The sequence below is a fragment of the Nannospalax galili genome, unplaced genomic scaffold, assembly GCF_000622305.1.
Source record: "Nannospalax galili isolate Female #2095 unplaced genomic scaffold, S.galili_v1.0 scaffold191, whole genome shotgun sequence".
Lineage (NCBI taxonomy): Eukaryota > Metazoa > Chordata > Mammalia > Rodentia > Spalacidae > Nannospalax > Nannospalax galili.
Window position 1 is genome coordinate 966,038 of NW_008331484.1, and position 12,185 is coordinate 978,222.

Genomic DNA, 12,185 nt, shown 5'->3' on the forward strand with positions numbered 1-12,185 from the left:
AGTTTTGGAAGGAGGTGGACAGATGGTTAATGTGGTGGTTTGAATGAGAATGTCCCCCATAGGCTCAAGTATTTGAATACTTGGTCCCCAGTTGGTGGTGCTGTTTGCGAGGTCATAGAATCTTTAAGAGCTGTATAGCCTTGTTAGAGGAATTGTCATGGGGGGGAAAACTTACAAAAGTAGTATGATAACACTGACAAAGTTTTGGAAGGAGGTGGACAGATGGTTAATGTGGTGGTTTGAATGAGAATGTCCCCCATAGGCTCAAGTATTTGAATACTTGGTCCCCAGTTGGTGGTGCTGTTTGCGAGGTCATAGAATCTTTAAGAGCTGTATAGCCTTGTTAGAGGAATTGTCATGGGGGGTGGGCAGGTTTTGGGAGCCATAGCCTTTATTCTCTCTGCTTTATGGTTGCTGCTGGAGAAGTGAGCTCTTAGCTCCTATTGGCTCCTGCCACTATGCTTGCTGCTGCTACCATGCATCCCCATCATGATGGACCTTATATCCTTCTGAAACCATTAAGCCAAAGTAAATGCTTCCTTTTATAAGCTGCCTTCTCATGATGTTTTATCATAGCAACAGAAAAAAGTAACTAACACGGTTAATAAAAACATATTAACCTTTAACTTCATCCTTTCAGTAACACAGGGGACAGAAAAATAACTATAATTACCCTACCATGAAGCTCATCATGTTATATGATTACTTTTTAATTTTTTTGTTTGTATTTTTGCATAAAGTTATAATATGTATAAACTTTGTGTTTTACCCCTTTTATAAATTTAGAATTGTATCACATTCATTTTTATTCTTCTATAAAATATTGTACTTGTTTTTTAATTTTAACCTTTGTTTTGAACATAGGGCTTCAAGGTTTTCACTTTTGTAAATAAGGTGCTGTTTGGAATGCTCTTTCTCCAGGTCCTGAAAAATCTTGATCAAACTTTGAGCCCAAGTGCAATGCTCGGTGGGATTTACAGTGTTTTTAAAAAGTTTCTGTTCATGATGAAGGGCAGTAGCCTTTTCACTTGGCTGAGATTCCTGTGGGTCTGACTTTTTTCTATGTACCACATGTGTAACATTTTTGGTTCCTCATATTGAATATGATTGCTGCTAACTGTTTACGATTCATGAAGCCTTTGTACTCTGTGCTCTTGTTTTATTTTTGATCAGGTGGATTCTTGTTTTTGAAAGTTTTGCCTTTTAAAATATATAAAAATTCCTAATATTACTGATCTGTGTTTGGAACAGAGTCAACTCATTTCTGCGTGAACTCTTAAGTACTATTTGCATCAGAGTTCTGGACAAGCTTTCTTTCCTGTACTACCTGTGCCTGTTTTAACCCCTTCACCCCATCCCATATTATCAGTTAATGTGTTGGTATGTTATGTGTATGCATCTCTGTACATTTCTCTGTCTGATAACTTTCTGTCAGACACATTTATTCATTTATTTCTCAAATACATCATTCTTTTTTCTATCTGCCTTTGTGCCTTTCTCCCCATGTAGTTGAAATGATTGCCATTTGACTAATTAATTTAACTTTTAAGGAATATTTTTCTTTTCAATTGCTAAAGCTACAATTGATCTCTTCTTTCTTAGAATTATAATTGTACTTGAGCTTCCTTTAATTAGTATTCCATTTTTCTTAGTTGCTTTTTACCTCTTTTTGTGTATATTAGTTTGTTTTCCCCCATCAATTTGTAGTCTACTTGAAAGTATGCTCCTTATAAAAGCATACATCTTATTTCTTTTATACTATCTCCAAATGCTCCCATTTGGCAATCAAGGGCTTACAGAGTTTTGGTTCAGTATGGGAGGTGTATGTATATTTATTGTATCCATTGAAGAAAACTTTAAACAAAATGAGTGTGCTATATACTTTTTAGTTATTGTAAAAGATGCTTAAATTTATACAAAGGTTTTTTTTTAAGAATAAAATTTGAAGGATTTTATTTCTTTATCACTTTAAATTTCTAATAGAAATTATTCTTACCCCATTCTTTTCCTAATAAAACTAAAAAAAATTCAAAACACACAAAGAAAAAGCCTCAGCGACAAAGACTAGGGATCTCTATCTCCATTCCCCAAACATTTCACTGAAGACTTGAACCTGTCACCAAATAGTCAAGACAGAGGGTAAATTTCATCAATGAAAGAATGAGCCTCTGAAGAGAAGCTTGCAATCTTCATTAGAGCCATTGTAAGAGTCACCTGAGAGTCATGTGGCTGAGGTTTCACAAGAGCCTGTGATGTCTCAGTCAGGACGAGAAAGCTAGACTGATTCTCCTAAAAGCATAGGCCTCTCAGGAAGGTCATGAGGGTGAAAAGAATGAGAAAAAAGAGCAAGGAGAGGGAGCAAGTTGCAGGTCCACTGCCCTCCTCCCTAGTTTCTCGAGAACAACACCTTTACTATCTCTGCAGAGTGGAGACTGTCAACTTAAAACACGACCCTACTCAGTCCTCAAGAAGATGAGTCTGTCTTTTCCCTAAGAACAGATTACAGAGTCAGTCATGATGAAGTATCAGTGTGATGCATCAGGAATATTAGATTCAGCCCTGTGGGCTTTCATAGTTTTAGGCCCTCTTCTCCAAAGTGACACCATCAGCACCACTTCACTTTGGTCAAGTATATCTACCAGACTTTCTCAGGAATAGTCTCCCAGTAGAAAGAACACCCACCAAACTGAGGTCAGAAAATGATACTTAGGTTCTGAGACCTGGCCTGCTGAATGTCTGGACAAAAAATATAACTTTGCCAAAAACTGTAGCAAAAGGAAGTAAATGTGGATGTGTTTAATTTTATGGTTTTCTCTGTCATTGTTTTTACTAGTTGAGTTCTATCAAAGAAATATCTGCCTTTCTGCTGAGATCTTCAAGCCTAAAGAGGACATAAAAGCACAGTAACTTTACCCTATCATGGAATCAACTCCTGCCTCCTTCATGTGTATTTATTTCATTTATGTATTTTCAGTGGGTTTAACTTTCCCTGCTTCTCTGACTTCTCTGAGGCTGGGCGCCATACAGTGTCATCATTTTGGGATAGTGTGCCCTGATACTGTTAACTAAATGGACACTCTTATGTTTAGCTCCTCTCTTTTTTTCTTTTACCTTTGACCAGAGATTAATTTTGTGTTTTTCATCTTCTGAAGTTTTTCAAAATTCTACCACTTTTTACTCAATTGGTTGGGTAAGCCTCAGGATATAGTAGCTACTGTTCTTGAATGACATACTACTATCCCCTCTGCCTATAACAAATGGTGGCTGCATCCTTTTGTCCTGTTCCTTGTCATTCTTTAGTTAGCTGCATAGAAACTTAAATTCTTTCTGAGATGTCTTTTACTAGAAATGCTTGGGATTGAAAGTGTTTTAGATTTCATATTTGCATGTATGTAAATGAAATATCTTGGGGAAGAGGATGAAACTAATCATGAAATTAATTTACATTTCATATACACATTGCACATTTAAACTTAAGATAATTTTATACAATATTTTAAATAATTTTGTGCATGGAACAGTTTGTTGTAGAATTTATACTTTAAAAATATTATTTTTATTTTATGTATATGAGTGTATTGTCTACATGTAGGTAGGTGTACCAGTGTTTTGCAGTGCCCATGGGGGTCGGAAGATGTCTGGGCTTTGGATCCCCTGGAACTGGCTGTTAACTGCCATGTACATGCTGGGAACCAAACCTGGGTCCTTTGCAAGAGTAGCCAGTGCTCTTAACCTCTGAGCCATCTCACCAGTCCCACACTTTTCTTTCTTATTTGATTTTGTTACTTTTATTTTATGTATATGTGTGTTTTGCCTGCATGTAGGTAAGTACACCACATCTGTGCAGTGCCTGCAGACCCCAGAAAAGGGTGTCAGAGCCCCTGGAACTGGAGTTATGAATGGTTGTTAGCTGCCATATGGGTGCTAGGAATCAAAACTGGATCCCCTGGAAGAATAGTGAGTGTTCTTAACTGTTGAGACATCTCTCCAGCCCCTTCTTTCTCATTTTAAAGACAGGATTTTATTACATAGCTTAAGCAGGCCTCAAATTCATTATCCTCCTGCCTTAGCCTCCCCAGTGTTGGGACTATAAGAATGTAACACCTTACCTGCTGAGTTTTATTCTTGTTGTATTGTTTTGCTGCTCAAAAAGTGCTAACACAAAGGAGTATTGATGAATGCTTCAGAACCACTTGGCTTGAATTAAAACCCTTTCTTCCATTTATTTGTTATGTGACTTTGGCAGGTTACTTAGTTTCTGTGCCTTCTCTTGAGTAAAGTGGAAATTATGCTAATATGTATCATACATATTTTTTAGTAAAGGTATTGAACTAGCTCTTGTGCTTTGAATCTCTTTTTATCCAGTGTTTTACTGAATTTCAAATTCACATAATATGACATGTAGGTATTGGTGAATAATAATGTTAGAGGATAAATTGATGCTGGGGCAAAAACATTTAACTCTCCCAAACTCATGTTTGATAGTGCCATAGCAGGTTAGAGACAGACTGGAAATGGTTAGATGAATAGAATGGGTGGCTAAATAATTGGGCCTGTGTTTTTGTTTTTTGTTTTCTTTTTTCTCTCTCTTCTCAGTTCATTGTAGTTTGAGTTCATGTAGTCAAGAGAGCAATGCAAGAGGACTTAGAAGATCAGTGTTTTAATTCTGCTTCTGGTTTTTTGGTTGTTGTTGTTAATAGTATGTCATAAGCAAGCCACTTAGCTGTTTTAGATGTTTTCTCTATAGAGATAAATCCCTTACCTATTTCAGAGATAGTGTTGTGATGAAGTAAGATGTTTTAGGAATGTGAATTAGACTATAAAGTATTATATTAAAAATCTTTGGGGCTGGAGAGATGGCTCAGAGGTTAAGAACACTAACTGTTCTTGCAGAAGACCCAGGTTCGAATCTCAGCACCCACATGGCAGCTAACAACTGTCTATAACTCCAGTTCCAGGGGATCTGACAGCCTCTTCAGTCTTCTGCGAGCATTGCATGACACAGGTGCACTTACCTACATAGGCAATACACGCATACACATAAAATAAAAATAATAAATATTTTTTTAAAAACTTCATTTAAGCGGAATAAAAAGCCGAATGTGGTGGTGCATGCCTTTAATCTTAGGACTTGGGAGGCAGATGCAGATGGATCTCTGAGTTCGAGACTATCCTGGTCTACATAGCGAATTCCAGGCTACCTGAGGCTACAGGGAGACCCTGTGTCAAAAATACCAAAAAAAGGAATAAAAACTGAAAATGATACACATAGTATCAAGATCGGTCTTCATAAAGAAGACTGTACTGCTTGCTGTTATTGTGAAGACAGCACCTTTCCTTATGTGACATTGTTTATAACATTAAATGGTATATGAATATATTAATATTTGCATTTATTTTTTTTTTCTGCTTTCTGTGTTTCAGACTCCTGGGAGAGTTGGCTCTCAAGGTTCTGATTTAGATTCATCAGCAACACCTATAAACACAGTGGATGTTAATAATGAAAGCTCTTCAGAGGTATAAAATAATGATTTAAGAATAAAACTCACTATTTAAGGGAATGTTAAGAAATATTTATGGAAGTGATTGAGACTTAAATTATATCGGTAGGGGAAGTTCTCATAAGTCATAGTTACATATTAGAAAATCATATTTTTAGGTCATATTTATACAGATACATCAATTTTTAGATGTAAGATTGAGAAACTGTATATTAAGATTGAAAAATAATATACTTAATTTGTGTCTTATGTTGTCATCTCAATGAGGAATATTTTGTTTGTGCAGAACTTACAGTTAATTCATATATCTACTTATATATGTGTAGTGTCATGAACTACTATGTTAATGAAATATTAGTTATCTAAAGCTTATGTAGTACTTTGTTTATGACTTAGGAGTTTTATTTTATCTTTGATAGCTTATTTAAAACTAGTGGGAAATGTAAATAAACAAAAATTTCAATGAAAAAATAGCCTTTTAGGGTGTAGTACTATTTTTATTTTTAAGAAGCATGTGATATGTGTTTCTTATAGAAAAAGGAGGTAAGGAGAGAAGAACATAAACATCGCTGTAATATCCTACCCAGAGACAACACAATTACTCTTCTGTACTTTCGTTCTCACAGTTTCATCAGTTGCCCCTTTTGGGCCCGGTTATGTCCCCTACACAGTCTTCTTTATGCTGAAATGCCAGTTAAATTTTATTAAGAACAAAATTAAAGATATTTTAAAAATTTTTTACAGTATTGGAGATAGAACCCAGAGTCTCACCCCTACTGGACAATTGATGTACCTTCTGAACACATCTCCACACAGGAAATGATTTTAGGACAAATGTTCCAAACTGTGCTCATGATACGATTAGATCAAAATGTTCATTTGTGAACCAGGAAAAGAATCTAGTAGTAATTGTTCACCTTAGTCAAGAAAAAAAGGAGAAAACTCCAACTGTGAGCAGCAACAGCAGCAGTTCCAGTGAGCATTGATACTGAGCAGTGCCAGATGGCACTGCTGTTTTCTTAGTTGGTTGGGTCATTTTCCTACTTTCTGAGATTCTTTGCACTGTTTTTATCCTCACCTTGTCTCCTGCCCTACTAACCTTGGGGTTCTGTAACACTGAGAAAATAGGAACTGTCGTATGAATGTCCTCAGTTTTATCACCCAAAGTAGGTTTTCCTTCTCTCTCTTCCTACATTCATTCGTGCACAGAAGTCATATCCCTTTGTCAGATTTGAATCTTTTCTCTGGTTATCTGTAACTCATTCTGGCTCATTCTAGTCTGCCAGTTTAGTTTTTTCCTCTGTCATGAATTATTCCCATCACTATGCAAATATGCTCCATATGAAGGGTGTAAGAGTGGGAGAGAAAAGGAAAAAACAAAGTAAAACCTTTTGCCCTAAAATGCTCCTTCCAGGTATTGCATTATCACTTTGCTTCAGAGCCAAAATCCTCTAATACATTATTGATAGTCAGTGGTTTCAGGGCCCTTCTTTTTAGATCTTTTATATTTTTGGTGTGTAGAACATATTGTCATTGTATCTAACAGGGATGGAATAACACTAGCTTTCTTTTGATTGGCATTTGCATGTTTTGTTGTTTCTCACATTTCATTTCAATTTTTTTTCTTTTGTTTTGGATGTATTTGGGGGGAAAGAGGGGCAAGGTCTCCCTGTGTAGCTCAGGTTGGCCTCAAACTGGTGATCCTCCTTTCTAACTTGGCATGTACCATAATGCCTAGCATCTAATTTTATGAACAACATGTAATTTTTCTTTTAACTGGGAAAACTCATTTGAATTATTTGGGTCATGATATCTTTGGATTCATATTTTACTGTCCTTTCTATGTCTCTGTCTGTCTCTTGTCTTTGTCTCTCCCCTCTTCTCTTTTCTCTTCTATCTCTGTCTCTCCTTTTGAGACATCATATAGTCCAGGCTGGTCTCTAACTTGCTCTCTTCATCTCCTTTTGACTTTCTTTGAACCTCTCTTTCTCATTCCCCACTTTCTTCTGTGATACTACCCTTCTTTGTTTTTCTTTCCACCTGTAGTTGTTCATTTGTTTCCTTTTTGCTGCCACCCCCCCCTTTAGTGCTGGGTATTGAATCCAAGACCTCTCACCTGCTAAACAAGCACTCTGACACTAACCTACACCATCAGCTCCTCCTTGGCCCTTTTTGTAACTAGCCTTCAAGTAGTGGACTACATTGCTGGGATTAGTCCTGGGTCCTTGCCCTAATGTGAAAGTTAGGTATTTTATTCTCTTCTAGTTTTACCACATGCCAAGGTAGCAGACATATTATTGTGATATCAAGTACAATTGTGAAGAGCAGGCACCTTACTTTCTTCCTGGATTTGGAAGATTAACAGAACGTCTAAGGCTTTTACTGTTGAGAGTGATGGTAGCCGTAGGTTTTCCTTTTGTCAGCCCAAGTATATTTTCTCTTACTAGTTTTCTGAGAGCTTTTCCTCCCCTGCCCTCCCCTCCCCTCCCCTTCTTCCTTTCTGCTCTCTCTTCCTATTTCCTCCTATCCCCTCTCCCTTCCCCTTTGAATGGATTTTGCATATCACTGAATGCTTTTTCCACATATATTGAGATGATGATTGATTTTTCTCCTTTATTCTGTGATGAAGTACAGATATTTAAAAAATGTTGGTGTACCTTTTTATTCTTAGGATAAACTCGCTTGGTAATTGGTGTGCTATTACACTATTTTAATATTTTGTTGGATTACATTTGTTAATGTTTTTGAGGCTGTTATGTTCATTATATTGCTTTATAATTTTCTTTTTCCTTATTGTGTTTTGTTTTGAGATAGGGTTTCGCTCTTTCCCTCTAGCTGACCTGGTGCATGCTATGTAGGCAATAAAAAACAAATTCTATAAATGTGCCAGGAGAGCTCATTAGTATTATTGAAAAAAATAGAGCAGGAAAGAAGGCAAGAAGGCATAGAAAGTATTTTTGGTAGCTGTAATTTTATGAAGTTATCAGTGAAGACACCTCTCATTGGGGATAGGACATGCCTTAGAACTGAAGGTGAGGAAAAGGCCAAGTAAATTTCTAGGGTAGGTGATGCTTTGAGCTAAGAGCATGTCTGGCGTGGTAAAAAGCAGCCAGGAGGCCAGGGTAGCTCTAGTACAGTGAGTGAGGGCAGATTGGCTCAGTGAGATAATCAGGCCCACTAGGCTTATAGAGTATTATACATATTTAGTGGTTAGCTCTCAGTGTGATAAAGAAACCATTGGGGGATTTTGAGTGGAGAATGACAAGATTGGATATACACTTGTCATAGGATACACTATATTTAGTTACTTTGTTGAAAATAAACAGTGGATTAAGGGTGTAGGAACTATTGCAGTGAGCTGTATGTATAGTGTGATGGTAGCTTGGATCAGAGTGATAACAGTAGAGGTGCTGAGAATCTGGATATATTCTGAATGTAGATCCAATAGAATTTTCTGGTTTTGTGGGAGTATAAAATGATTTTTTTGTTAATTTTTTTCAAGAAGCCTACTGTAAGCTTCTTGAGGGTATTTTTTTTTTTTTTTTTTTTTTTTTACCATTGTGTTTTCAGTACCACCTAACAACTGGAACAAAGTAATCATACAATAAATGCCTTTTGTATAAATGATTGAATTACTGACTATGAAAACTTAGGGTGAACAGGCAGGAGTCTGTGGGAGGATGCAGATGCATGTATATGCATAGGAGTGAAACATATGCTGAACCTGTGGTGGCAGAAATAAAGCAAACAGACAAGGGTTTGTTTACTAAAGATGTGTTGAATGTATTCACATTCAATAAAATGTATAACATTTAAAGAAGCATTATTCTGTAGTTCTGGCACTTGGGAGTGTGGGTATCTGGAAGTCAACTCTTTGATCAGTTAAAAAAGGTGATTTATGTTTCTGGCTGTTAGCCCCTGGATAATTTCCTTTTAAGGGCTGTTAACAAAAGGAATAATGGAGGTTGGAATGATAATTTGATCGATTAAGTATTTAAAAGAAGAAACCGAGTTTGATTATCAGAACCCACTTTAAAAAAAATGGTAGGGGTGTGTGCTTATAATTCCAGCATTATGAAGGTAGAGACAGGTAGAGCCCTAGGGTTTACTGGCCAGTCCATACAGTCTGCTTGGCAAGTTCTAGACTAGCGAGAGACCTGTCCTTTAAAAAAGGTGAGCAGAGTGTGAGAAATGACACCTAACGTCCTCTACCTCCACATGCACTTGCATATACATACATCCACATCCTCCCACAGGCACACGCACTCTGACACACCACACACATGCACACACACACATACACACATGCACCCTCACACACACATACACTATACATATACACACAAGCAAACATACAAGGAAGAATGTTAGTGATATTAACTCACATTTTCGGATATTTCTTTTGTACCAGGCACTATAATAAGTGCTTTAAATGTTGTATTAGACAGCGTTTCATTGCTGTGGCCTCATACCTGAAATTAAGTGACATAAGGGGAAGGATTTATTTTGACTCATGGTTTTAGTGGTTTCAGTTCATGTTTGCTTAGCTCCATTATTGTGGGCTTGTGCTGAGGCAGAGCATCATGTGAGTGAGCATTGTTGTGCAAAGCTCATTACCTCATAGCATCCAGAAGCAGGGAGAAAGACTAGGGACAAGATATACTCTTCTAAGATATACTATTGGTGACCTATTTATTCAGCTAGGTCCCAGGGATCCATATCTACATTAGTTTTTACACAAAAATTCCTAAGTTACAACCTTTTTCTCCTTACCCTCTTCATTTTATTTACTTTCCCTATCACATTCTCAGCTTCTTTATTCTCTCATCCTTTTACTATTCTCATATGACAAAAATCTTGAGCTATAGATCAGTATAATAACCCAGATTTTAAAATGTAGATGTTATTAGGCATGGAAATTTTGAGAAATTATTTTCAAATAGTTTTATTTATCTCAGGAAGGTAAGAAAGAAGGATCATCTGTTTATGGATTATGGACATGGGAAGGATGGGATCTTAGATTAGTGGGACATGGTAAAAACTAAAAATAAATTACTTTTATTAAGATAAGTTTTTGTTAATAACATTACATCACAAAAAGGTATCTATTGTAGCCAGGTGTGATAGCACACGTTTTAGTCTTAGCACTTGGGAGGCAGGGGCAGGCAGATCTCAGTGTGATGAAAGCCAGCTTGGTCTACATAGCAAGTTCCAGGCCAGCTGGGGCTCCAGGGAAAAAGACAAACTAAAGACCCTGCTCCCTCCCCCACAAAAAAGAGGAAAGACCAGTAATTTCTAGTAATTTCTTCTTGATCTGACTTGCTAACAATGGATTTTAGATAATGATGGACAAAGTATAGCATAAAGCAAAATAATGCTAATAATAATATAAACCAAAGAATATTCTAGCCAAACAACCAACTACATAGGATACTAAAATAATGAAGCAGCCCTCATCTCCCTCTGCTTCCCTGGGCCTACAGGTCTCTCTCTCTGGGGTAAGTTGATTGGGCCCTCCACTCCTTGACTCCCCCAGCCTTACTCACCCTCCAGTCTCCCCCGCAGGTCTCCTCCTAGCCTGGGTCCTGTCCCATTTCTTGTCTTGGTCCCCCAGATACCTGGGCAACCACCACTGCTTCTTCCTGATCCTGTGCATCCAGAGCAACTCACTCCCTTCTCAGGTCCCCCAGGAGCACTGCTTCTGGGCCTGGCCCTGCCCTCACCTCCCTCTGCTTCCCTGGGCCTGCAGGACCTGCAGGCCTCTCTCTGACACTCAGGCCTCTCTCTCCTGGGTAAGTCTATCCTGCCCTCCCTGCCTTGACTCCCCCAACCTCACTCACCTTCCCATCTCCCCGGCTGGTCTCTCCTCCTAGCCTGGGTCCTGTCCCATTCCTTATCTTGACTCCCCAACATCTGGGGAACCACCACTGCTTCCTGATCCTGTGTATCCAGAGCAACTCAGTTCCTTCTCAGGTCCCAGGAGCACTCTGGGCCTGGCCCCGCCCTCACCTCCCTTTGCTTTCCTGGGTCTGCACAACCCGCCAGCCTCTTTCTTGGACACTGGGGATGACCTTTCCTCTTCCTGGCCCTTTGCATACAGACCAACCCAGTTCCTCAGTGCAGTCCCCAGGGGCCCTTGGGTCTGCCTCCCACCCCCATCTTCCTTTGCATCTCTGGGTAGCACAGCCACCAGCTGCCCTAGACCAGCATCTTTCCTGGGCCTGGCTCCCAGGCCAGTCCAACCCCCAAATTCCTGAGGCCAAAATCTATCCTAGAAATCTATCTCCTATTTCTTAGGAGAAAGCCTGAGAGCATCTGATCCTCATCTGACTTGGGCCCCTGTGGGAACTCCTGAAGACAAAAGCAATCTGGCCACTCCAATATAAAATCAAAAGAGAGAACCGGAAGCTTAGAGGAACCAGCTTTTCATGCCCCAAAAGTAAACCACAAAGACACATAAAGTTCACAAAAAGAAGCAGAGCTAAACTTGAAGGCTTGAGTCTCACACAAGAATCAGAAACTACAAAAGAAATTCACATGTCAAAATGACAGAGAAAAAATAATAACATGAAAAACCAAAATAACATATTGCCACCAAATACCAATAGTACTCTAGAGGAGTACACCGAGAATCCCTGGAGATAATGCAGGACATAGAACTCAAAAGAACAATTATAAACATGA

General features: G+C 38.3%; 1 protein-coding gene across 1 annotated transcript in view; it reads left to right on the forward strand.

Annotated features, from left to right (window-relative positions):
• Eea1 (early endosome antigen 1) overlaps nucleotides 1–12,185 on the forward strand; it is a 144,688-nt gene that overhangs the window by 33,330 nt on the left and 99,173 nt on the right. The window contains exon 2 of the mRNA XM_008823837.3: nucleotides 5,425–5,517. Within this exon, the coding sequence (XP_008822059.1) occupies nucleotides 5,425–5,517 (93 nt within the window). The remainder of the gene's footprint in view (nucleotides 1–5,424; nucleotides 5,518–12,185) is intronic.